The sequence below is a fragment of the Adiantum capillus-veneris genome, chromosome 19 (assembly GCF_014529385.1).
Source record: "Adiantum capillus-veneris isolate H3 chromosome 19, ASM1452938v2, whole genome shotgun sequence".
NCBI lineage: Eukaryota > Viridiplantae > Streptophyta > Polypodiopsida > Polypodiales > Pteridaceae > Adiantum > Adiantum capillus-veneris.
Window position 1 is genome coordinate 44,111,209 of NC_140949.1, and position 27,597 is coordinate 44,138,805.

A 27,597-nucleotide genomic window follows, 5' to 3' on the forward strand; every position below is an offset into this window, starting at 1 on the left:
TCAATCAAAACAAAAGGTGCATTTGCTGAAAAAATAAAGAAACACACAAACAGCAGCTAGTCTCATTATAACCAAAAATTTCGATGGATTTATTTTTGCAATTAAACCATGAACGTGACGAAGGCTTATAAGATACACTGCTTGCAAGCTCTGCAAGAGTCGTTACCAAACTTCAAATCAGCTCCATAATACAGCCTTTTCAAATTCCAGTTTGTTTGTTGCCATTGTATCTTCAGGACCAAGCTCGAGTTAACTTCATGAAGACAGACAATAGCCTTAGCTGTCCCATAATAAGAAAAGAAGCTCGTAAATTTGTAGACCACGCTCCAAACAGCATTCAACATATGGCATGTGTCTCTGAAGTAACCGATTAGCGACCTGTGATGACAGTTTGAGGTACATCGCAGCCATTCATTTTCTCGTGTTCATGATAATGATCAACATTTGAAGTTGGAAATTCATGACCACAGAGACGTTCAGACCCGTAGCTTCTTGACGGGGCAAAATTTCTTCGTCACAATGGCTTTTGAAGTTGGAACTCATGACCACAGAGATGTTCAGACCCGTAACTTCTTGACGGGATGAATTTCTTCATCAAAATGGCTTGCATCGTCATAGCCACCCATCTTATCCTTTTTCTTCCTGTCAATAATCTGGTTGATTTTATGAAGCTCGTTATTTAGCTTCTGATCTTTGTTCTGCTTCCGTGTCTTTCGCCCATCTTGCATTTTGACCCCGAACTGGAAAGCAGCTTTTGGCATTGCCTCTTTCTGCTCATTGTACTTAGCCCAATCCTCTTCAGTTTCAAAATCCCACCTGTGCAAACGTCCTTTAGCCTGCAGACAAAAACGTGGATTTAGCATCAATAGGCAAACACAGAATCGCACCCCATATGAAACAAGAAGAACCCTTACTCGTCCACCCATGTCCATCTTCGTTAAGTCTTCATCTTCATCACTATCTACAATTTCCCTGTTGTACTCTTGATACCCAGGATAGCACTCTGAATAACTGGCTGAAATAAAATTAGGATCTCTTTCACGGGCATCCATTTCCCTGCGCTGTTGAAGGCTCTGATCATCCCTTTTGAAAACAGAGCCCAAACCACGATCCTTCTCTTCTTGCGTCATAAACCTGGGATCCTTCGCCTGTGCAGGTGGTGCCTGTGTAAAGTCTGGGATTTGATTATGCAGGTATTGCTCAGAATAAGGTAGCTGATCAGGAAGCCAAGGCCCTGCATATGTCTCTGGAGGTGCTGCAGGATATTCCTGCCACTCTCCTTGATATGCAGATGGTAATAAAGGACCCTGCACACCATCATAACCAGCCTGCAAAACACGCCATATAGGTAACACCATTGAATTTTCATGATCAAAAGTTTCTAATATCAATACTATAAGTGGCAATTCAAAGTCTACCTGCTGTGGCCACTCCTGGCTTGTATTAGGAGGTGGTGCAGGTCCATAACCAGGCTCACTAAAATAGGAAGGCCGTTGTGCCTCTCGAGGAGACTCCTCCATGTCTTCTAAAACAGGACTATCATCATCGATAGTGGGTACATAATCGACTCCAGAACCTTGAAATATGTCATCATCCTCAGTGCGAGGGCCCAAAACTTTTCTAACAGGTGGCAGTGGAGGTAAATTGCCGTAATCTACCTTTTTAGGTATCCTATTGACTGTATCTGCTTCATGGACTGTCTCTTCCTCAGTAGGAAGAGTGGATACTCCCTTGACTGCAATTCACACAACCGTTTTTAAATGCACTTGGCAAAGTGGGGATGCTGAACATTAAAAACAAAAAAGTACCTCTATTTTCACGACTGCTATCGTTCTTATCTTTCTTCTTCTTCTTCAAGATCTACAGGAGACATGATTGGTCACACCTCATCCGAGAAAATGGGAAAAGAAACATAACTTGACTCACCTTGCCAGAAGAACCCAATCGAAGATAGGTCATTATTTTTGCAATACGATCTAGAACGCTGCTATCCACACTCACAGTCACCATTTCCTGTTGCATAAGTAAGAAAACAAAAGCTCTCATCCTTCATGTTCTGATATACGAAAGGAATTTCTGGGGAATCCGTCTGAAAAAATAGCACTGCTTGTTCATACAGATGTAAATGCTTCAAGAAGAATGTGTAATTACTTGTGGAGCTGGGCAATCAGCCTTACTGCGATGCAATGTTGTCGGAATATCATGTGAAAACTCCTCATCCTGTACCAAAAAATTTCCCCTCTATCAGAGTAATTAACTGCTGCAAGAGTTGATCTTAAACAATATCTCAAATTCTGACCGTCTTATTTGGCACCAAACAAGACACAAATCACCTTACCAGATCATAAACAAAAGCTGTTCTTCCTGGCAAGAACATTTCATTCGTCTTGTTGAGATTTTGGGGCTTGACAACCCATTGATAAATAAGCTGCACAATACCACTTTTGTCGTTATAAGTTGACAAGATGTATCTCATCATTTCATAATTCGACAGTCTGCTTGTTTTCACATGCAAGTTACATGGTGGCAAATCTTAATACTGCCAAAGAGCACCTCCACATGCAAGACAAACACTAAGGAAAGATGATCCAAAAGAAAGAAGTGTGGCACACGCATGAGCTGGTTGTTAAAGAAAGCAGCAGTGTATGCAGCTAGGTGTATTTCTATTATTTTGCATATGACATGTCCTCGTTTACAATAAGTCTATGATCTATATAAACATCCACTTATTACATGCAGATTCCAGTTGGTGACAACACCAAGTACACCAGTGCTCAAGTGTAAGTTGTAAAAACATTCCTCACCTTGGCAGAAGCTGTACGAAACACCATTGAATTTTCTTCCTGCTGAGACCTGGCCATATCATATAAGAGATGAGTCAAAAAGCCAGGCTTTTTAAGGGAAAGAACGAAAGACCAGCAGAGGGGGGGGGGGGGGGGGGGGGGGGGGGGGGGGGGGGGGGGGGGGGGCGCGGCGCACACATGCAGGCTATTAAGAGCCTGAGACAACAGTAAGAAGAAGAATGTACCATTGCAGTAAAGACAATACAAGCATCAGCTCCATCATGAATAGCATTCACTATATACTACAAACATCATCAGAACCTAGTATGAGTGTAGACCTAGGTACATTATTTGCTCCTACACGCTCACACACACAGGAGCATAAATCAATATGCTGTGTTTCTGTCATGGCTCTAGAAATGCAGGGCATATTGATGTCTTTAAAGGGCAACAAGATCTATAAGCCCAAAAATTACAGCAAAACCTCTCAAATGATAACTGTGCAGTTCTTGAGATGAAAAGTAGATGAAAATTCCTACATATACAGACCACGTATGTGCCCACATGCCAAACCGAATGCATGATGCCAGATACGTACAAAGGAGTGGTCCTTCGCTAAAACTGAATGGCACATGATTGGTCCATATGAGATCACTGATATAAATGCATCACACATGATGAAAACTGGAAGATTGTGTCAATAAACAATCAGCGAGAGAGAGAGAGAGAGAGAGAATCATTTTTTGGAGGCTAGAAGGTTTCTGGAGACTGGACAGAGACACCAAAAAAAGTGGCTGTGTTGCACATCATACATTTGAAAATTATAATCTTGACGTAATCATGTCTTAAGCCAGGCTTCTCGTCGCCTTTAAGATACCACTCTTTAAGTAATATGGTTCAGATACTGCTGCTCAGGCCTCTCTATAAAACTTTCCGTGTTGTGAAATGATCATTTTTGTCACTGATATTCCTTTTGACAAAGAACCAAGGAGGAAAATAAACAAAAAGTACAAATGACAGATTACAAAACACGATTTGCAGTTACATGGAAAACTAAAATTTCTCTCAGGGCAGCAATTCAGGTGACAAAGCAATGGAGAAGCTTAACGACCTGCGCTTCGCATCATCTTCATCATTGTCATCATCTGGTTCTCTGTCAATTTCACTCCGGACCTTGTGCAGCAGCGCATAATCAAGTCCCTTCACAAGATGAGTGTGCTCAACATCACCACCAAGAAACTTGCTGTTTTCTATGGATATCCTGTGAGCATCCATTGTAGTCCTGCAGAGCCAAGTGCCATCAGTAATGATACTCAGTCTTAAATAAAGAGATGTCTGGCTGACCCACTACCTCAAATCAACAGTTCCAGGTGGAGCCACTGCATGAAGAGATCCAAACTCAGTTGCTGTGTGGTCATAATCAGGATTTTGATCTTCCCTTCGTTCCTTAGCTCGGTCACGATATTTAGGAAGCTCTGGTTCTTCTTTTTTCTCTTCTCTGTAAGGAACTATGTTAACTTCTGCACAAAGGTTGCATGCAAATAACTCCTACTAATGCGCGCGCACACACACACACACTGAAGACATTGAGTTTGCATACACAACACAATAAACGCATTATTAAAAAACACTCACTCTTTGGGCTTGGGGCGGTGCTTTCTTGAACTGTGATTATGGCCTCGCCTATCAGTCTCAGCATCATCATCATCATCTGCTCGCTTGCCACGACTGCATAGAGAAGCTAGCTCAATGAGACCTGGATTTACTGTGCATCGCTTGCAAAAGTAAATTTCCTTCCATTCACCTCATACGCAGCATCAACTAGCTCAAGTTTGACACCAGCTGGTGCTGAGTAACGAAATGATAGATCTAGCTAGTGGCATAGGTTATAAACTCATCATCGTATTTATCAGAAAACCACAATGCCTTCTTCAAGAGGAACCACAAAAAATACCATTCAGGTAACACAAACATACACATCAACCCTTGAGGGGCAGTTGGTGCTGAATAAGGTCTTAGTGCTAAAATCAGACTTAAATCCATTCTCTCTCTCTCTCTCTCTTTCTCTCACGAAAAATATCATTCAGGTAACACAAACATACACATCAACCCTTGAGGGGCAGTTGGTGCTGAATAAGGTCTTAGTGCTAAAATCAGACTTACATCCACTCTCTCTCTCTCTCTCTCTCTCTCTCTCTCTCTCTCTCTCTCTCTCTCTCTCTCTCTCTCTCTCTCTCCCCTGTGGCGGCCTTCGACCATGAGGAAGCAGAATGGCAAAGATGACCCGGTAGAGGATGCCATCCAAAAATGCAAAGAAGAGCTGAGCGAGTCCATCAGCCAGATCAACCGCCACCTCCTAGGTACTATCAACATTCTCGACGCACGCGTGACAGCACAAGAAAGCACGATACATACACTCGAGAATCGCGTGAAGGCCAAAGATGAAGAAATTGCAGTACTCAAGAAAGAGCTCGCAGAGATGCGATCGCAGAATGTCCTCGAAGAGGGAGAGATTCAACCTTCAATAATTGAAGAGCTTAACATGATTAAGGAACAAGTGCCGGCCATCAAAGAAGGCGGGGAGCAACAAAAAGAAATGACGACCTCGTGGGTAGATGTCATCACAAAGACCCAACAAAAAGTAGAAAAGGCAAAAAAATGGATCGAGATTGTCAAGAAAGGGAAAGGCAAGGAAATAACCCCCACCCCCACACCAACCATCATCAACTTGACACTAGAAGAGGAGCAAAGGAGACTTGTGCGGGCCTTAACACGTAAGGATATGTGGCCTGAAAGACCAAGATAATGTGAATGAAGAGGTGAAAGAACTCATGACTCTGGTGGGGGTCAACGAGTAGACGCACCTCGAGAGTGGGCACTAAGAAAAGCGGGAGCAACGGAGAAACCTCAAAGGAAAGGGCACTCATTCTCCGCTTCCCCTCCATGGAAGCGAAGAAGGACTTCCTGAAGAAGAGACCGACTCTAAAGAAGACTCGCATCTTTCTTGGAGATGACCTCACCCTCTCGCAGATTGCTCATATGCAAGAAGTAATGCCGGAAATTAGAGCAGCAACTTGCAAGGGAAAAGGGGAAGATTGCTTTTTACAGGGATGGAAAGGTGGTGATATTGGAGCGACGTCCCGCATGACAGTGCGAGACCTATGGGACCACACTAAAGATGGCAACCTGGCAACCTGGAATTGTAACGGATCACTTCGTCTTGATGTAGGGGCCTTTGAAGATAGCTTCACAGGAAGAGACAACATCTTCTACTGTGAGACGCATCAAGCCCCTGGGCAATCCATGCCACAAGTGAGCGGATATAGATGGGAGACAGCCTGCAGACAGGAGACCAAATTGGAGCATCGAGGACGAGGCTCAGGGGAGTGGCAGTTCTATTCAGGGAGGAGTTGCAGCCATTGATATATATAGCGCGCAAAGATGAGCATGCTAGGTACATGTGGGTGAGGCTCAGGGCAGAGATGAGCAAATATCTCTACATTGCTATCTGTTACTTTCCTCCTAGTACGTCGGTATATGCATCACCTAGAGGACAATCCCCCTTTGCTATTTTGCATAATGGCATATGGGAGTTTTCTAAGGATGGTGACATTATCATACTAGGGGATTTCAATGCTAGGACTGCCCACCACCACACAATATTTTATGATACTTCCAAGGAGATGCTTAGGGAGCTGGATGCTACAGAGATGGGTCTATCCAGATTATCACAAGATGAGGAATACATTGAGTATGGCACATACTTGATAGATATGGGAATTGCACATAGATTGGCCATTTTGAATGGCCTACAAAGATTTTCGACAGCTGGAGGTTTTACTTGCTTTCCACACTGACATGGTGCCAGCACGGTGGATTATGTTATGACCCAGCCAGGTCTCATTCCATTCTTTCAAGATTTCATGGTGGGCACTAGGCCAGTTGGAGCAGCAGTTGATCATGCTATCTTGTCCTTCACCCTCACGTTTCAGTTCAGCACAACTCCATTAGGAGAGATCCCCACACACATCCGGTATACCTTCATTAGGGAGAAGGACTCTGTGTATATGGATGAGATATACAAGAAACTTGCACCCAGGAGCTAGGACGGCCACTAGATGAACTCACTCAGCAGAGACGCTCCATGATGTAGCATCAGAAGCATACCCCCACAACCAGCCTACACGGAGACGATCTGGGAGCATGCCCCAGAACAATTGGTACGATGAGGAGTGTAGAGAGATGAGGATCAAGTTATAGAGGGAAGTGCTCATGGGTATTACCACACATAGACAGTCACGGATTATCTTTCGCCGCCTAGTGCGACGAAAGAAAAGGGCTTATCTATCCCAGCTAGAGCAGGATCTGTATCAACTATTTATAAGTCAAGACTCAAGCGAAGCATGGAGGCTATTCCACGAACATTCACCACCACCAACGGTCACCTCCACTGAGACATGGGGGGAATATGCCACATCTCTCTACACAACTTCAGGACAACCACCTCTGTCGGACCCAATAGAGACATGCCCGGAGACGTGTTCTTTCTTTACTGCCGAGAGGGTAAGGAAAGCTATTGGCAGGATGAAGACAAGGAGAGCACATGATCATGATGGTCTGGTAGCAAAGCACTTCATCCATGCCAGATATATGCTTGCAGAACTCCTGGCTATGATGTTTAATCGAGCCATGTATGAAGGCTTCCCTGAGACTTGGGAGTATGTCCACGATTGTGCCTATTTTCAAGTCAGGACATCCCATGATTATCGAGAATTATCGCACCATCATGGTTGGTCACACATTAGCTAGGCTGTATGCATCCATTCTTGAGCAGGAACTGAGTAGATGGGCAGAACGAGAAGGCATAAGAGAACCAGGGCAAGCAGGTTTCAGGAGAGGTTTCTCCACTCTTGACCAGATTCTGACACTCAGAGCTATTATTGAGGAGGGTAGACACCATGGCAAGAGGATCTATTGTAGCTTTGTGGATTTCCGCAAAGCTCTTGACACAGTGCCGAGAGCCAGACTTAATACGTAGATTACAGGACATGGGTGTGCCTACAGAGATGATATGGGGGATTTTGGCTCTCTACAAGATAGTGATGGGGCGGGTGCGCACCACTGAGGGAATTTCTGACATGGTCCTCTCTACTATTGGAGTAAAGCAAGGATGCCCCCTATCCCTGACTCTTTTTGGGATGTATGTGGACGAGTTTTTGGACTATGTAGAGAGTTAGGGAGATAGGGGGGCTCAGCTAGCAGGGAAATGGATTCTGTTGTTACTACATGCTGATGATATTGTGCTGATCTCTGACTCTCCAGAGGGGATGCAACGTCCTTTGGATGCTTTGCATGCATTTGCTCGTGATAGTGGATTGTCTGTCAACCTGGGAAAAACCAAGGTTATGGTGTTCAACACCACACCACAGTGGGTCAGGAGGTCAGCGCCCATTTTTACGTATGGCCAAGAGACTGCGGAGTACACAGATGCGTATATTTATCTGGGGGTAGTCTTCGCTGGACCGGTGTTTTCACTAAGAAGAGCATCAGAGACCAAACTGACGAGAGCATATGCAGCTTTGGGAGGACTGGAGAGGATGTGTTCGCAGGTTCAGTTTCAGGAACCGCGAACAAAGCTCTGGCATTTTGACACTCTAGTGACTCCAGCTATGCTCTATGGAGTTCAGGTATGGGGACCCTCAATAGACCACCATGGGAGATCTGGCAACACAAATGGATGGAGATGTATGGAGAGGCCTCTGGTCTCTATGATCGCTCGGATGATCCGGGCTAAGGCCTCAGTGCCGCATGAGATTATCCGAGCCAAGCTACCCCCCCCCCCCCCCGGTGGAGGCATTGACTAGATCAATATCCTATATGCGCGGTCTATGGGATCTCTCCAGGGACAGATACGCTCGGCTCGCCCTGGAATCATCTCGACAACGAGCTCTACAAGGCGATTCTATGATCGCTCGGATGATCCGGGCTAAGGCCTCAGTGCCGCATGAGATTATCTGAGCCGAGCTACCCCCCCCGGTGGAGGCATTGACTAGATCAATATCCTATATGCGCGGTCTATGGGATCTCCCCAGGGACAGATACATTCGGCTCGCCCTGGAGTCATCTCGACAACGAGCTCTACAAGGCGATAGAGCATGTTGGTATGGACAGATGACAGCATGGTTTCAATCGCATGGTTTCAACATGGATAGATTGCCTCCGTTCCAATACTCCCTAGATGCACCCTCCCTGTCTCTCACACGGACAGAGATCACCAAACTCATATGCCAGGATTTGATTCAGCTAGATACCGGGAGCACATGGATACAACCCACATAGGAGTGGGGCACAAAGATGGCCTTCTACTAAGAGCATCTTCTCCAACTCACGGAGGACGGTTTTGTGATTAGGCCTGCATACACAAATACGCACTTATCTCATGGGATAAGATGCGCTATTGGGCAAATACACACATCCTCACATCAGCTCCAGATCGAGATTGGCCGATTTCGAGGGGTGCCGGCAGGGGCCAGGATATGTCACATATGTAACTTAGAGCCAGAGACAAAGCTACACTACACACGTCATTGCCCGACGTACGATGAGATACGCGGCCGCTTCCACTGCTTGTTCAGAGAAGGCTTCGAACCTTTTTCTAGAGTCATGAGATACAAGGATCAAAGGTGTCTCGGATTGTTCCTACTAGAGCCGCGCAGACTTAGGGAGAGCTTGCTGAGGACATCAGGGGAAAGACAGTCTCAAAGACGGATCACAGATTTCTTTAGACTGGCCAGGGGAGAGCCAGAGGAGCAGCCAGTACAGCAGATCTTAGAGCCCACCCATACCAAAGGTACGCTGCTTGATCGAGACACTGAGCTAGGCAAACCCAGACGCCCACGACCTCGGGGGTCTCCCACTATCGACGAAGGCTGCAACAAAAGATACAGATCACTCTAGCTCGACATGCAAGACGCCCAACTAGAGTACTGACCATGGAGGAGGATGATGAGATTCGACAACGACCCCTCCCCTTGTATCTCATCTCAATCCCGAATCAGCTTCACATTTATTTCCTTCCTCAGTGTTCTAGTGTTTAGTTCTTAGTTAGTTTAGTTCTTTTAGTTTGGTACTCAGACATGATATCAAATTCACCAGTTGTATCTTTTTGGTCTCATAGGTCATTTTGGCCTTTTGAAGACGTTAATATAACATTTCAGTTCATTTCTCTCTCTCTCTCTCTCTCTCTCTCTCTCTCTCTCTCTCTCTCTCTCTATATGTGTATATATATATATATATATATATATATATATATATATATATATATATATATATATATATATATATATATATATATATATGTATGATAAACCCAGATTCACCCTTAAAAGAAAGTGCGAGGTATAGACCCATGGTAGTCACCCACAAGACAATATAACCATCAGCTCCATCATAAAAAATATCATTCAGGTAACACAAACATACACATTAACCCTTGAGGGGCAGTTGGTGATGAATAAGGTATTAGTGCTAAAATCAGACTTACATCCATTCTCTCTCTCTCTCTCTCTCTCTCTCTCTCTCTCTCTCTCTCTCTCTCTCTCTCTCTCTCTCTCTATCCATCTATATATATATATATATATAGCCTAGATTCACCCAAAGATAGAAAGAATTAGCACGATATCAACTAGACGTAACTCAGAAGAAAACTTTACAATGTGAAGTTTGCATGTCCGCTATACAACTAAAAAATATACCTAGATGAATCTAGGATAAGCCCAGATTCACCTTTAAAGGAAAGTGCAAGGTATAGACCCATGGTAGTCACCCACAAGACAATATACATTAGCTCCATCATGCATAGTATTGACTAAATACCACAACATCCCCACTAACGTCGCCTGATACATATAGCTCGGAGGGATGAGCATGCTAGGTATATGTGGGTGAGACTAAAGGCAGAGATAGGCAGATACCTCTACATCGCTATTTGTTGTTTCCCTCCTAGTATGTCAATATATGCATCACCTAGAGGACAGTCCCCCTTCTCTATTTTGGATGATGATATATCTAAGGAAGGCGACATAATTATCTTGGGGGATTTCAATGCTAGGACTGCCCATCATCAGACAGTATTCTATGATACCTCAGAGGAGTTGATGCGGGAGCTTGATATTACAGAAATGGGCTTGTCTAGATTGTCACAGAATGAGGAGCACACTGAGTATGGTAGATACTTGATTGATATGGGGATTGCACATGGATTGGTCATTTTGAATGGCCTACAAAGATTCCCTACAGCAGGTGGCATGCTTCCCACACCGGCATGGCGCTAGAACAGTGGATTATGTTATGGCTCTGCAAGGACTCATTCCTTCCTTTCAGGATTTCATGGTGGGAACTAGGCCGGTTGGGGTAGAAGTCGATCATGCTATCTTGTCTTTCACTCTATCGTTATGGTTCAGCACAGTTCCATTGGGAGAGGTCTCCATACATACTCGGTATACTTTTCATGAGGGAGATCGATCTAGTGTACGGTGATGAGATATACAAGCAGCTGTGCACTCAGGAGCCAGGACGGCCACTAGATGAGCTCACCCAGATTTTGGCAAACGCTCCATGATGCAGCATCACAGACATATCCCCACAACCAGCCTACACGCAGACGATCTGGAAGCATGTCTCAGAACAGTTGGTATGATGAGAAGTGTAGAGAGACGAGGATCAGATTATAGAGAGAGATGCTCATGGGTACTACTACCCATAGACAGTCACGGATTATCTTTCGTTGCCTAGTGCGACGAAAGAAGAGGGCATACCTATCTCAGTTAGAGCATAATCTGTATCAGCTGTTTATGAGTCGAGACTCTAGTCAGGCATGGAGTGTAAGCTGCAGTATAAGTGAATGTTTAACTTTGCTCAAGATGAGTGCTCCAAACTGTGCTCAAGGGTTCCTTTTACTTACGGAAGGGAGAGCCTTCCGTTCCTTTAGTGAGAGAGTGCAAATGATCACAAACAAAGTGGGTAAACACTGTGCATGAAGGTGCTGAGACTGAGAGAAAGAGAGAAGAATACGACACCAGAATGTTGTCAAACCCTCCTCCAAGGGCCCCACTCTTTATGGCGAGAGAGGTCTACTATTGATTGCACAATCCTCGTACAATGGTCTAAATGCACTGGACTTGCCGACGGTGTCAACGACGATGATGACGACGACGAGACGGGCTGAAAACTGAAAACGCTAGGGGCTGAAATCTGCAAATCCTGTATCTACTGAATTTTGACTCTATGTCGGTGACGACGACGCGACGACGATGCGCTGAAAACACAGATGCTGAAATTGCGAATAGCCGGCTGAATTTGCAAACGCTGGCTGATCTGACCGTGCGGCAAGGATCTGCTGCGGGAAGGTGAGATCTGCAAGGTTTGGGGGCTGTTGTGCAGAGTCTAGGTGCTGAAAACTCTGATGCAAACGAGGGTTTTGTCGCCGGGAATCTGCAAAACGCTGAGATTGGTCTGCAATGCAAAACCGCCAGGCTGTCTTGTGCTCTGCTGCAAAAACGCTAGGCTTGTTGTTGTGATCTGCTAACGACAGGTTGTCCTGCAGTCTGCAAAACGCTGGGGCTGATCTCCAATTTGCTGAAAATGCTGGCTGGTCTTAGGGATTCAAGCCGGTCTTGCTGAGAGGGTGCTTTGCCAGATGCTATCTGCTGCCTCTTCTACCAGAAAGTACTAGCGCTAGCTTTTCTTATATACTTGCTTATCCAATTTGCACTACCCAATTTCCCAACAAAGTCACTTATTAATTATTGGTGAAAAATGACTAAAATAAGGAAAATGGGTTTAATGCACTGTAAAATGCTCCTGATGGGTACTGACTGTAACCTGATGATCATGATGTGTGCAACCAAAGGAAATGCAACTACTGAAAGTGTCTGGACATGCACGGTCTGCGAACACTCACAAAGGTGCCAGAACACTTCCTAAGCTAACTGAACCCTTGTCATGAAGTAGCTTGTCCACATGCACATATGGTTAGATGTGCACGTGACATCCCCTCCTTTTCAAAGTAAGGTACTGATACCGAATTGTATAGCGGCGACGGAGATCGCCAACAGTGTCTGGAATCCTGGAAAGGACTCTTCGTCGGCCCACTCTGATGCGTGGGTCGTGCGATACTTGAACTTCATAAAGGTCTACAACGCTTGCTTCTTTGGGCCGCGCCGAAAGCGAGACAGTCATCTGTGGCTGCGTCAAAGCTCCAACTTCAACTAAGGTCGTGGATCTACCTTCTTTAAGAATCTCTGAGAAGGAAAATTCTTGAAACCACTTCCAACACAAAAACATGAACATACCCATTCCATGTAAAGTGACTGGAAAAATTCTAGTCTTCTTTAAAGACTGTGCATGCAATGTAGATGAACAAAGAGACGGAGTGCAAAACCGTTCATCAAATACACACAAAAATTGGAATCGAAACTCGTCTTTCTATCTAAATCTATCAACTATGGCAAATCATAATGGAAATGCCGATGCTTGATGCTCAATCCTTCTTGTGCTCTTTCGGATACTGTGTCATGCCAAGGAAGAGACATGGAATCTGTCGGTGCTTTATCTGCTGAAAAAGGCCAGCAAAAAGGGGGGCGATTTGGGGATCTTGGAAACGCTAGGGCTGCAATCCGTCTTGGAGGAAAAACGCTAGCAAAATGGGGATCATGGCGATTGCTAAGGAAAACGCCAAGGTTGAGGTTATCCTGGCGGTGACACTTCTTGATGAAAAACGCTAGGGGATGGATGTCTTGCTTGGAGGAGAAAACGCCACCGAGGGAGGTTCTTGCTGAGAAGGTGCATGTTGAGCGATGGTGCTCCTGCTGCTCCTACTGCCTCTTCTGCCAATTAGTGCTAATCTAGGTTTGCTTATATACAACTTACTCAATTTACCCTACCTACTTTCCAACAAAAGTCGCTTAAAAATAATAAGTGAAAAATGTCAAAAATAGAAAAAATAGGCTAAATACACTGGAAAATTTCCTTGAAGGATTTTGATGGATTCTGATGGGAATGCTTATGATCATGTTGTGTGCAACCAGAGGATATGTATCTACACTAAGTGTCTGGACATGCACAGTCTGCGAACAGACTCACAAAAGTATCAGATCGCTTCTAAGTCTAGACTGACTGGACTTACTGAACCCTTGTTGTGCTGTAGTTTGTCTACGGACACATAGGGTTGGATGTGTCACGTGACATCCTCTCCTTTTCAAAGTGAGGTACTCGTACCGAACTGTATGGCGTCGAGGGAGATCGCCAATAGCATCCGGAATCCTGGAAGGGACTCTTTACCGGCCCACTCTGATGTGTGGGTCGTGCTGTACTTGAACTTCATAAAGGTCTGCAACGCTTGCTTCTTTGGGCCGCGCCGAAAGCGACAGTCTTCTGTGGCTCCTTCAATGCTCCAACTTCGTCTAGAGTCGTGCTTCTTTCTTCTTCAAGAATCTCCATGGCTGAAAATTCTTAAAACCATTTCCAACACAAAACCATGAACATACCTATTCCATGTAAAGTGACTGGAAAAGATATAGTCTTCCTCAAAGACTGTGCATGCAATGTAGATGAACAAAGAGACGGAGTGTGAGGGTTCTTTGGATCTAGGCTCGAGAGCCAAGATCGGTTCTTCGTGATTGATCTAATCTGCAATGAGGTTAGCTTCACTAGAGAAAGTATCAACTAACACATCAGCCTTGTGAACAATCACATCATCTTCATGCAACTCATCATGCTTATCAGTGTCATCCAAATCATCATGCTCATCATTATCATTCAAATCATCATGCTCCCTCTCTCATTGCAAATATGTAGGCGAAGGTTGAACTGATTCAGGAGAAGGAGACTCTCTCAGTCTCTTCTTCTCCAAAGCATGACACACAGAATTTGCATGATGCTACGCATGATGATTTGAATGATAATAATGAGCATTATGATTTGGATGACACTGACAAGCATAATGAGTTGCATGAAGATGATGTGATTGTTCACAAGGGTGATGTGTTAGTTGATACTTTCTCTAATCAAGCTAACCTCATTGCAAATTAGATCAATCACGAAGAACCGATCTTGACTCTCGAGCCTAGGTCCAAAGAACCCTCACAGGAAGTATTATGTGTTCGTATGATTAGTACGCACACATTGTTCGAGTGTTTCGTTCGTGATCGTTTCCTGTATTTTCGTCAGCGTCTTTATGTGATCCTTTTTACTAGGTATGACATATTGTACGTTGAGCACGTTTCACTCATGAATGAGCACGAATGTATGCGGATTGTTCATGAAAAGCTGAAAAGTATGCATTCAAGGACGTCACATTCCATGTCTCTTCCTTGGCATGACACATTTGTAGAAAGAGCACATGAAAGTATGAGCACCAAGCATGGGCATTTCCGTGGTGAATTGCCACAGTTGATTACTTTAGATCAGAAGAGAAAGATTTGATCTCATTGTTTGCGTGTGTGTGGTGAACGGTTTGGCACTCCGTCTCTTTGTTCATCTACATTGCATGCACAGTCTTTGAGGAAGACAAGATTTTTTCCACTCACTTTACATGGAATAGGTATGTTCATGGTTTTGTGTTGGAAATGGTTTCAAGAATTTTCAACCATGGAGATTCTTGAAGAAGCAAGAAGCAGGCCTCTAGACGAAGTTGAAGCATCGAAGAAGCCACAGAAGACTTTGTGTTGCTTTCGGCGCGGCCCAAAGAAGCAAGCGTTGCACATCTTTCTGAAGTTCAAGTACCGCACGACCCACACATTAGAGTGGGCCGACGAAGAGTCCCTTCAAGGATTCCGGATGCTATTGGCGATCTCCCTCGACGCCATACAGTTCGGTACCAGTACCTCACGTTGAAAAGGAGGGGATGTCACGTGACACCTCCAACCCCATGTGTCCATGGACAAGCTACAGCACGAGAAGGGTTAAGTCAGTCCAGTCAGTCTAGATTAGAAGTATTCTGGCACCTTTGTGAGTCTGTTCGCAGACCGTGCATGCCCAGGCACTTAATGTAGATGCATATCCTCTGGTTGCACACAGCATGATCATAAGCATTCCCATCAGAATCCTTCAGGGGAATTTTCCAATGTAATGTCACGTGACACATCCAACCCTATGTGTCCGTGGACAAGCTACAGCACGACAAGGGTTCAGTTCAATCAAGTCAGTCTAGAATAGAAAGTGATCCGGTACTTTTGTGAGTCTGTTCGCAGACCGTGCATGTCCAGACACTTAGTGTAGATGCATATCCTCTGGTTGCACACAACATGATCATAAGCATTCCCATCAAAATCCATTAGAATCCTTCAGGGGAATTTTCCAATGCATTTAACCTATTTTCCCTATTTTTGACATTTTTCACTTATTATTTTTAAGTGACTTTTGTTGGAAAGTAGGTGTTTGTATATAAGCAAACCAAAGCTAGCACTTTCTGGCAGAAGAGGCAGCAGGAGCACACGCTCAACACGCAACTTTTCAGCAAAACCCCCAAGAGGCCTAGCGTTTTTGCTCCACAGCATCAACCTAGCGTTTTGGACCAAATCAGCCAGTGTTTTTGGATCTTGCAGATTCGTGGCGATAGCAAGAAGCAGATCAGCCCTAGCGTTAGCAGATTTCCACAGCAGCACCTATTTTCAACCCTTGAGTCGGTCTCGTCATCCCCGTCGTCCACATCGACCTAGCCTAGACTTGCATCAGTCACATGCATCCACTTTGTACCAGTTTGTGCAATCAATAGTAGATCACTCCCGCCAACGAGAGTGGGGCCTTCGGGGGAGGGTTTTATGTCTCGGGTGTCGTATTCTCTTCTCTCTCTATCTCTCAGCCTCATACACTTTCACGCACAATGTCCATTCACTTGTTTGTGATCTCTGCACTCTCTCATTAAGAACGGAAGGCTCTCCCTTCCATAAGAACAAAAGGAACCTTGAGCACAGTACGGAGCACTCATCTTGAGAAAGAACAACATTCATTTTGTTGCACCTTACATTGGTAACAGAGCTTTGGCAGTGTTCTGTATCACTCAAGGAAAGAATCACAAGATTTTTTTTTTGCTTGTTGAGGTCGCACGAACCCAAGTTCGCTTGGGCTGTCGATTCCTAATCGTGTTTTTGAAGAGTGATAGGAAAGAAGGGCTTGTCCAGCCTCCCCTTGTGCCTCTTTTCACTCATTGAGAGCGGACCGTGCACAGCGGCCGGCCAATCGACGTGAGGTGGGAAAAAGCAACCTTGGTGTGAGCGCAAGGCTGCCAAGGGGTGCGCCCGCGGAAAAGAGCAGAACTTGGGTGAAGAGAAGATCCTTCTCTAACACAGATTGCAAGCAAAAGAAGAACCTCAAGACCCTCAAGAACCCCACAAACCAAGACCCATAAGAACCCAAGTTCCTCGTGAACTTTAAGAACCCAAGACCACAAGATCCCACAAGAACCCAAGACTTAAGTGGATGGTCATCACCCGAAGCGGAATGGATACTTCGCATGAAGGTGGTGAGCATGGGAGTGGTGAAGAAGAGTTTTCCTCACCGGGAGGTTTTTCCGACCCTTCCCCATCTACGCCAAAGATTGCACCAGATCCTATGGCAGCTTTCGAAAAGATGATGATGGACATGAAGTTAGAACGCGAAGCAAGAAAAGCAGAAAGAATGGCCAAATTGGATCGTGAACACAAAGAAAGAAGAGCCGAATTGGATCGCGAGCGCGAGCAAGCGCACTTGGCGGCCGAACAGAGAGCCCAACAGATGCAGGAGTTGTTCCGACTGTTTTCTAGTGTGCAGGCACAGATTGCAAAAGATCAAGAGAAGGAGACTCTCTCAGTCTCTTCTTCTCCAAAGCATGACACACAAGATTTGCATGATGATAAGCATGATGAATTGCATGATAAGGATAAGCATGATGATTTGCATGATCAAGATGTGATTTCTCACAAGCATCATGATTTGCACGATAAAGATAAGCATGATGATTTGCATGATCAAGATGTGATTTCTCACAAGCATCATGATTTGCACGATAAAGATGATGTGATTGTTCACAAGAATAATGGTTTAATTGATACTTTCTCTAATGAAGCTAGCCTCATTACAGATTTAATTAATCACGAAGAACCGAACTTGGCTCTCGAGTCAAGGTCCACAGAACCCCCACAGGAAGATTCGATCAATCACGAAGAACCAGTCTTGGCTCTCGAGCCTAGGTCCAAAGAACCTTTACAGGAAGTACTATGTGTTCGAATGATTCATCAGCACGCATCGTTCGAGTGTTTCATTCGTGATTGTTTCTGTATTTTAGTCCGCATCCCTTTTCCTAGGTATGACATATTGTACTTTGAACACGATTCACTCATGAATGAGCACGGATGTATGCGGATTACTCATGAAAAGATGAAATATTTGCATTCAAGGAATTCACATTCCATGTCTCTTCCTTGGCACGACACAGTTGTAGAAAGAGCACATGAAAGTATGAGCACCAAGCATGGGCATTTCCGTTGTGAATTGCCAGAGTTGATTGATTTAGATCAGAAGAGAAAGATTCGATCTCATTGTTAGCGTGTGTGTGGTGAACGGTTTGGCACTCCGTCTCTTTGTTCATCTACATTGCATGCACTATCTATTAGGACGACAGGATTTTCTCCACTCACTTTACATGGAATAGGTATGTTCATGGTTTTGTGTTGGAAGTGGTTACAGGAATTTTCAGCCATGGAGATTCTTGAAGAAGAAAGAAGCATGACTCTCGACGAAGTTGAAGCATTGAAGGAGCCACAGAAGATTGTCGCTTTCGACGTGGCCCAAAGAAGCAAGCGTTGCAAACCTTTATGAAGTTCAAGTACCGCACGACCCACACATCAGAGTGGGCAGGCGAAGAGTCCCTTCCAGGATTCCGGATGTTATTGGCGATCTCCCTTGACGCCATACAGTTCGGTACCAATACCTCACTTTGAAAAGGAGGGGATGTCACGTGACACATCCAACCCTATGTGTCCGTGGACAAGCTACAGCACGACAAGGGTTCAGTTCAGTCAAGTCAGTCTAGAATAGGAAGTGATCTGGTACTTTTGTGAGTGTTCGCAGACCGTGCATGTCCAGACACTTAGTGTAGATGCATATCCTCTGGTTGCACACAGCATGATCATGAGCATTCCCATCAGAATCCATTAGAATCCTTCAGGGGAATTTTTCAGTGCATTTAACCTATTTTCCCTATTTTTGACATTTTTCACTTATTATTTTTAAGTGACTTTTGTTGAAAAGTAGGTAGGGCAATTTTGCTAAGTTTGTATATAAGCAAACCAAAGCTAGCACTTTCTGGCAGAAGAGGCAGCAGGAGCACACGCTCAACAGGTAACTTTTCAGCAGAACCCCCAAGAGGCCTAGCGTTTTTGCTCCACAGCATCAACCTAGCGTTTTGGACCAAATCAGCCAGCGTTTTTAGATCTTGCAGATTCCTGGCGATAGCAAGAAGCAGATCAGCCCTAGCGTTAGCAGATTTCCACAGCAGCACCTATTTTCAGCCCTTGAGTTGGTCTCGTCATCCCTGTCGTCGACATCGACCTAGCCTAGACGTGCATCAGTCACATGCATCCACTTTGTACCAGTTTGTGCAATCAATAGTAGACCGCTCTCGCCAACAAGAGTGGGGCCTTCGGAGGAAGGTTTTACGTCTCTGGTGTCGTATTCTCTTCTCTCTCTATCTCTTAGCCTCATACACTTTCACGCACAATGTCCATTCACTTGTTTGTGATCTTTGCACTCTCTCATTAAGAACGAAAGGCTCTCCCTTCCATAAGAACAAAAGGAACCTTGAGCACAGTACGGAGCACTCATCTTGAGAAAGAACAACATTTATTCCGCTACACCTTACATGTAATTAGCCTATTTTTCCTATTTTTGACATTTTTCACTTATTATTTTTAAGTGACTTTTGTTGGAAAGTAGGTAGGGCAATTTTGCTAAGTTTGTATATAAGCAAACCTAGACTAGCACTAATTGGCAGAAGAGGCAGCAAGAGCACCATCGCTCAACAGGCAACTTCTCAACAAGAACCTCCCTTGGTGGCGTTTTCTCCTCCAAGCAAGACATCCATCCCCTAGCGTTTTTCATCAAGAAGTGTCACCGCTATGATAACCTCAGCCTTGGCATTTTCCTTAGCAAGCATCATCGCCATGATCCCCATTTTGCTAGCGTTTTTCCTCCAAGACGGATTGCAGCCCTAGCGTGTCCAAGATCCCCAAATCGCCCCCCTTTTTGCTGGCGTTTTTCAGCAAATAAAGCACCAACAGATGTCAGCCTTTGACCCCCCTAAAGACCAGCAGATTTCAGCCGCAAGGACCAGCCCACATCAGCATTTTTGGTGCCAGACAATTTCAGCCATTAGCGTTTTTGGGACAGCAGCAAATCAGCCTCAGATTTCAGCCAGTAGCATTTTCGGACAGCAGTGCAAAAGCATCAGTTTTCAGCCCTTAGATCGGTCTCGCCATTTCCATCGTCGTCATCGATCTAGCCTTTGACTTGCATCAGTCACATGCATCCACCTTGTCCCAGTTTGGGCAATCAATAGTAGACCACTCTCGCCGACAAGAGTGGGGCGTTTGGAGGAGGGTTTTACGTCTCTGGTGTCGTATTCTCTTCTCTCTCTATTTCTCAGTCTCATACACTTTCACGCACAGTGTCCATTCACTTGTTTGTGATCATTGCACTCTCTCATTAAGAACCGAAGGCTCTCCCTTCCATAAGAACAAAAAGGAACCTTGAGCACAGTTCGGAGCACTCCTCTTGAGCAAAGTTCAAACATTCATACCGATGCACTTACAGGGTCTTCATTCATATGGATTCGTACTCTTCCTCTGTTAAATCGTTAAAATTTTCTGCATGGTCTTCTTCCGCATCAGCAGATGCAGAAGAAGTCGACTAATTCTTTCTGGAATCCATAAGTGATTTCCCGATAGAAGAGAAATCGGTCGTGCTAACTTGGACATCCCAAGTCAAGATTCTACCGCGACACAACAGAGATTTACTTCAAAACAGTTCACAAGAGACGACACGGCCCGGCGTAGTTTCGTGCCAAGAGATATTGGCCCCAAAGACTGGCGCCCCTTTCGGCATTTATTTTTATATTAATCTGTGAGCAAAGTACAATGAGCCCGCGGATGCTCGCTCTCAGACTCTACGTCCAGATGCTCTAAGAACTGAGTCCTCCTTGGGTCATTTATAAAGGTTTTACAAGGGTTGCTAAAAGTAGAGCCCCAAAAGCATTAAACTTCAAAAGCAATGTCTCCCAAACGCTAGCGTTGCCAAAAGCAGCCAGCGGACATCGCGGAAATCGAAGAAATTTCATGCAATTTTGCCACGTCAGCCAAAGTTACTTGGAACGGGAACGGGGGCCTCCGGAACGGTACTGGAACGTATAGGCGGGGACCAGAACGAGAACGCCGGAACGATCCACAAAAAAACGCTGAAATTAGCCTCAAAACAACCTATAAGTTAGGAAACAACTACAAGCCAAGCTTGTAACACTTAATTGGACAATTAGAATCATGTTCAAGCATGTTTCAAGTTTCAACATGTTGCTTGTGTGAGTTAGTGGTTGCGGACGTAAATTCAATTTACCGGGGTTGTAGACACCTCACAACATACTAAGCCCATCACAAATAACATTATCTAGGAAGTGCAAAGATTGAAGAGCTCAATAGATAGAAAGACGGAGTAAAAAGACCGTGACTATAAGTTCAAGTGTGGCTTATAAGGCCAGCCAAGGCACTACAAAAAGGTAAGCACTCAGAACTCAAAGAAAAGATAAGAGTCGAGGCTCAAGAGTCAACACTAGCCACTAGGGACTCGAGCTCAATACATAGATGCCAAAATACCAAAATTGAAACATGTCAAGGGCCCAAGCTCAAGGATCAGTGGCAGCAGAGCCAGCCTGCCAATCTATAGTGGTGTCGTAGATATCATGGATGTCATCCCAATCCTCATCCCCACCAGGCTCGTCCGCATCATCCACTTCATGTAAACTTCTGTAGATCCACCCTCCCCAAGTATCTCCGCCTCGGCCTCCATCTCCCAATGTAGAAAGGGATCTGATACTTTGGATGCCGACTTGCAAAGCATACGCAAGTTTGCACTCACAACAAGTCGGTTTCTCTTCCTGGATGCAACATGGCTGTAAACACTCCACAATTGCTCCAAGCAAGAGGAGCTAACTGCTTGGTTGAGGATGCGAATAGCAAGTCGCTGAAGCTCTGGCCCATCTGAGCCATAGTCCTGCCGCCACAAAACTGAGGAGATCTTGGTGCGATCAACTTGGGCATCGGCAAGCCCAAATGATCCTACCATCCCTGTACATAGCAAGCTGATCCTTGATTTTGCGGCGTTCTTCTCGATCAGGGTGAAACATGGTCAAGATCTTGTTCCATTGCTTGATCACCTTCCCATCATGCTCATGTCCTGCACCTTGAAACTCTGGATCCAGCACAAAAGCCGCACCATGGAAAGGGGAAGCATAGGAGTTCCATCTGCTCTGACAAAGTTGGCTAATCTCCTCAAACCTGTCTACATCTGGCTCAAGTGTTTGGAGGGCCTCCACCATGCGATCCATAGCCTCATAAACCTTGCCAATGCAAGGTTGCATGCCATCAACTACTCGAAGCAAGTGGAGTACCGGCTGCACCATTTGGTCTATAGTCTTCAATGACTCCCAAAACTGGGGATCCTCTGACTTGCCTGCACTTAAGATCCCTGCGCCTGAACCTGCGTAGGATGAGGAAGTGTACTCCGTTCTGATGAGGGTCTGCCGCACTGCACTCTGACATTCGCATAGGCGATGAACCATTAGGTGACGTCATGTGAGTGGGTAAAGTACATCTCTCCCTTGCAATAAGCCACAAGCCCATGAATCTTCTCCTGGTGTCGCTCCATCCATCTGCAATAAGTGTCACTCCATACTTGGCCCATTGTCGCTTCATGTTTACAGCTTCCATCTCCACAACGGCCTTCTCTCTATCAAGAAGAGTAGTACAGAGGGCCTCTGAAGTGGGTGGAACGTAGCGTGGCCCGTAATCCCCAATCCTTGTGCACATTGCCTTGAAGTAGTCGGACCTATACAATGTAAATGTCACAAAGGTCAAAAGTGAAGGCCGTGTTAAATGAAAAATGGACATACTAGTTATGGTCATAATATGAAAGAGCATTGAGAACTTGGAACTTACCGAGCCTTTATGAAAGGGATATGGTCGTGATAAAAAAAGCGGGCAACAGCGGCATCCACATCCTCCTTTTTTAGATCCCATGACGTATCTAGAGTTCATTGACGATGGGTGGGAAGAGAGGGAGCAATCGTTTGAAATGATGTTTGAGCCGCCGCACTACTACCTCCAACGGAAGCTTGCGAATGAGTGGTAGACGAAGGAAAAACCAAGTGATTGGGATCAATGGCTTGCTGCTTGGGTCGATCATTTGCTGCTTGGGTCGATCATTTGCTTGCTGCTTGGGTCGATCATTTGCCTTGGCTCTCATGATGGCATCCTTGATCTCAAGATCCTCCTTCTCGGCCGTCACATTCTTGCAATGCTTCACTTGCTCCCCCACTACGTGAAGGAGGTGTGCTCAGACCTTGCTTGTCCCGGATTTGCGTTGAAAGCCACATAGTTTGCACGTCCATGATCTTGCACCGCCTTCTTTGCCCAAGACTTTGGGAGAGCACCTCATCCCACCATGAAGGCTCATCCTTCTTTCCTCTCTTACCAACCGAGGGACCTTCATGTGATGCAGAAGCTTGTGCCATATTGATTGAGGCTTGAGGCTTGAAACTCGAGAGAGGGATGGAGCTTGAGAGAGGGATGCGATGAAGGAATGGAGCTTGCGAGAGGGATGAAGCTTCAAGCTTGAGAACTTGTGGCTTCAAGCTTGAGAGAGGCTGAGAGTGGCTTGAAGCTTCAAGCTTGAGAGACGGTGTGAGAGAGAGACTCGAGAGTGGCTTCAAGCTTCAAGCTTGAGAGGAGGGTGAACCCTGAGACTCAAGAGAGTGGCTTCAAGCTTGAGACTCGAGAGTAAGGGCTATGAAAGTGTGGGGTGAGGGTGAGCTTTTATTAAAAAAAAGACCCCCCACACACACGCGCGCCTCTAGTGTGAACCACCCCCAAAGTTCAAATGAAATGGGCGCTACCCTAAAACTGCCACCCGTTTATTAAATTTCAAATCTGCCGCTGTTTTTTAAATTTCAAATCTGCCGCCATGTTCCGCCCGGCCGTTCCACTGTTACACCTCCGCACCGGGATGCTGTTTCATTCCCGTCATCGTTTCCCCAATTGAAGAGGCTTGGAACGCCGTTTCAACACATCCACCCTCCGTTCCGCCTGTTCCCTGTTACTGTAACATCAACAGCCAACGCGTTTTATGGCAATCAATACAACAGCCACGTCAACATGCTCTTCGCTTCTTATTAATGGCACCTAGACCCCTCGGCAAAGGTCCATAAGTTGGACATGCCACGTCATCAGTTTGTGACACCCGAAGCCAACTCCAACACATGCATTGGAACATGCACATGAACTGTAGCATACCAAATGAACAAGACTCGAAATCTTGGATCCTTCTCTTGCAAGTGATCTTTATGGCTTATGCCCTGTAAGACATGAGCGATAAAGACAGGAACGCGCCCGATGCGCGATGAAGTAAGGGTGGGAGTAGCTAATAAGTCCGAGATCGAAGCACGAACCTAAAATTTCCAATGAGCTTTGGAAGTGCGATCTTGCTCTGTCTGCTCTTTGGTGGGACCGGTATGCTTTTAAAAAAGCACACGCATGATGCTCTGATACCACTGTCACAAGACGGACACCACGTGCCAATAGAAAAGAACAGACTGACCAAACTTTTAGCACTTCAATAACAACTCAATTGAGAGAGAGAGAGAGAGAGAGAGAGAGACGACACGGGACACGGAGTGGCGGAATTCCACCCCGGAGAGTATTGGCCCCAAACCGTGGTGCCCCTTTCGGTATTTCTTATCAACTCGGTACAAGCCAGTACTCCAGACTCTGCACCTTCTCCAGAAAGCATGCCAGAGAATGAGAACTTAGCACATATTTAAAGGCCCTTGGCCTATGAAAAGCAGTTTACATTTAAAGCCTTCAAACTCAAAAGCTTCTGGTCCAAAAGCAATGCAAAAAAGCTGCCAATGTAATTTACGGAAATCCGTACAACCTACCATATCATCACTGTCAGCGTGATTTCCGAAAATTGCCACGTCATCAGCTGCATGTCCTGCTTTATTTTAATCCTTTATGTCACTTGGGGCCCCATCGGACGGTGTCCCCATAAGTTGGTAGGACTTCTTCTTCTATTACTTATTCTTCTTAGGCTCTGCCAAACATGACACCAATTTAGAGACCACCAATGAATATGGAGAGACCACAACCAGTATTAGGCCAACAACCACCACTACTAGGGAATAATGTTTGTACCAGTCAAGTACATGTTTCCTGAAGAGCAGGTGGATGAATATGCTTGAGTACCCATTGCACCTTACTCTAAAATGAGTTCTGAAGCAATGGGGGTAGACGATGAGTGATATAATCAATCGACTCCTGTCGCAGTAGAGCAAGTGTACCAAGCACCTTCAGATGTGGGACCGCTTTACTTCATTGCAAACCAACGAACTAGACCACCCATGATGAAATGAATGCTCAAACCAAAAAACAAGAATTGCCATAATTGCGGATAGTATGAACCTCGTTAATGCTTACAATGCTACATTAGAGTAAGCAAATGTACATGTTTCTTTTAAATGAACAATGTTTTTGTCTTATAATGTCCGGAACGCCGTTTCAGACATTTGGGCTGTGTTTCGCCCGTTCCCTGTTACACTGGAGAAAACGCAAGGCTGGTCTGCTTTTCTCCTCAAGGCTAGTCTGCTACCTATACTCGCTTATGCTGCCTCTGCATAGGCCAGAAAACGACAGGGCTGCCAATCAAAAACGCAAGTATGGGAGGCTGCCCAAAAACGTTGGGCTGCCCCTCTCCTGTCTCGGCCGCTGGCCTCAAAGGGCTGAATAGCATACCATGAGGTAACGCCCCATGCCCAGATATAGGGCCTACCTCCATCTACCCAACCCAGCCTCCATGCTCCACGACCCACTACATAGGGGAAAAATTGGAGGGACATCGAAAGAGGGCACCAGATACCTGGGGAAAAAATAGAGGAGATTGGCATAAAATATCCCAAGCCTCCAAGAGCCTATATGGTCATGGAACAAAGACAAAACCAGAGCTAAACATGGCTAAACACAACCAAACATGAGAGACCTGGCTCACACTGGCCGGGCACAGCCACAAAACGGCCCCCACTCCCTAACACTTGTCCCTGGGAGAAACTCGGACCGCCAACTATACGAATCCAGAAAGATGCCTGAACTCTTACAGCCCCACCTAAAAGGCCAACAAGTGGTAATGCAAACAAAAATTCAAAAATTCACCTAGAACCTGGAAAGCCTAACAAGGCTAGACAACCACAAAGAAACCCTCACTCACTAGGTCTAGATGACGAAACCAAGAGATGACCTCCAAAACGATCTTTGAAGAAGACTGCATGCAAGTAACATTATAAGCAAGGAATAAAGAAAAAAGAAAACATCCTCTCTCTCTCTCTCTCTCTCTCTCTCTCTCTCTCTCTCTCTCTCTCTCTCTCTCTAGATTATGCTCACTGCAAAGTCGAGTGTCTTGAGTACCACACATTACTAGAGTGCTCAACTTTTGCTCACATCCGAGCTTGCTTCCCTCACATTTTCAGTCATGACTTAGACCTACAGTGTTTCCTCTCCTAACCCAAGTGTAGTTTCCTCTCCCAACCTGAGTGTGGGCTCTCCATTGTGACTCTCATCACCACGATTTTGGAGCATTGAGAATCAGTTATCAGCCCCATCCATACTACATCACATGTATCTTTGGCCCCATAGGTCATATTTGACATCCGAGGATGATAATCAATCAATATCTCTCTCTCTCTCTCTCTCTCTCTCTCTCTCTCTCTCTCTCTCTCTCTCTCCCCTTACTTCCGTGAGCGGTCCTTGTGATGGGGTGTTTCCTCGCTTCTGCGGGGTGTTTCCATGACCATACGGCGAAAGTCGGCATTGGAGAGGTTCTCTGCGCGCGCAGAGCTTCCATTGTTGTTGCTACTGCTACGAGGAGGCCTGGGAGGCGGCGGCAAGGGATTGGACACAGGCCCGTTGCTCTTGTCACCCATTTTCTCGCGCCCCGGCTACGCAGATGGGCGAAACCAAAATGATCTTAAAAATTGTAAGAATCACAACAACGAGTTGATCTAAAAATTAGCAAGATATAATATACTTACTTGGTTGGTCTAAGCGCCTTTTTCCAAATGAGGCTTGTCGACTTTTTCGTGCTTCAGGAATCACAACAATGAGTTGTGGGAGGAGCTCTCTTCACGTACTAGCTAACCTCATCGTTTGCATTGCCTAATGTCTTATAAGTTTCACGCGATAAGTAGTTTTCAGTGGCAATCTTGGAAGAGATTCTCCCCCGTTCGCCAAACACTTTTGCCTTGCAAGCCCTCTAGCTATGCATGAGCATACCATGTGTGTGTGTGTGTGTGTGTGTGTGTGTGTGTGTGTGTGTGTGTGTGTGTGTGTGTGTGTGTGAGAGAGAGACAGAGAGAGAGAGAGCGTTGTGTGCAACATCGATGTCTCACCCACATTGCAAGGCTTTGCTCCAAGCCATTGGAACTTCGTTCACTATGACCTGCACTTAAATTTGGCATTCTTCGGGT

The 27,597-nt window shown here is 45.4% G+C and overlaps 1 protein-coding gene across 1 annotated transcript; it reads right to left on the minus strand.

The window, feature by feature from the left end:
• On the minus strand, positions 1-27,118 carry SMU2 (RED family protein). Its single transcript, XM_086490543.1, has 12 exons — positions 26,864-27,118; positions 4,419-4,511; positions 4,135-4,281; positions 3,895-4,065; positions 2,805-2,853; positions 2,339-2,428; positions 2,152-2,220; positions 1,927-2,013; positions 1,809-1,860; positions 1,419-1,735; positions 915-1,328; positions 1-836 (listed from the first exon to the last, which is right to left on the minus strand). The coding sequence occupies exons 1-12, from the start codon at positions 27,052-27,054 to the stop codon at positions 558-560; spliced, it is 1,959 nt and encodes a 652-aa protein (XP_086346669.1). The 5' UTR covers positions 27,055-27,118; the 3' UTR covers positions 1-557.
• Positions 27,119-27,597: the final 479 nt, after the last annotated feature.

Coding starts and splice junctions, on each gene's coding strand:
- SMU2 (XM_086490543.1), bottom strand. CDS start 27,054: ATGGGTGACAAGAGCAACGGGCCTGTGTCCAATCCCTTGCCGCCGCCT. Junction 4,282..4,418: donor CACCGCCCCAAGCCCAAAGA/GTGAGTGTTTTT, acceptor AGTTCCTTACAG/AGAAGAGAAAAAAGAAGAAC. Junction 1,329..1,418: donor GCCAGGAGTGGCCACAGCAG/GTAGACTTTGAA, acceptor CGTGTTTTGCAG/GCTGGTTATGATGGTGTGCA.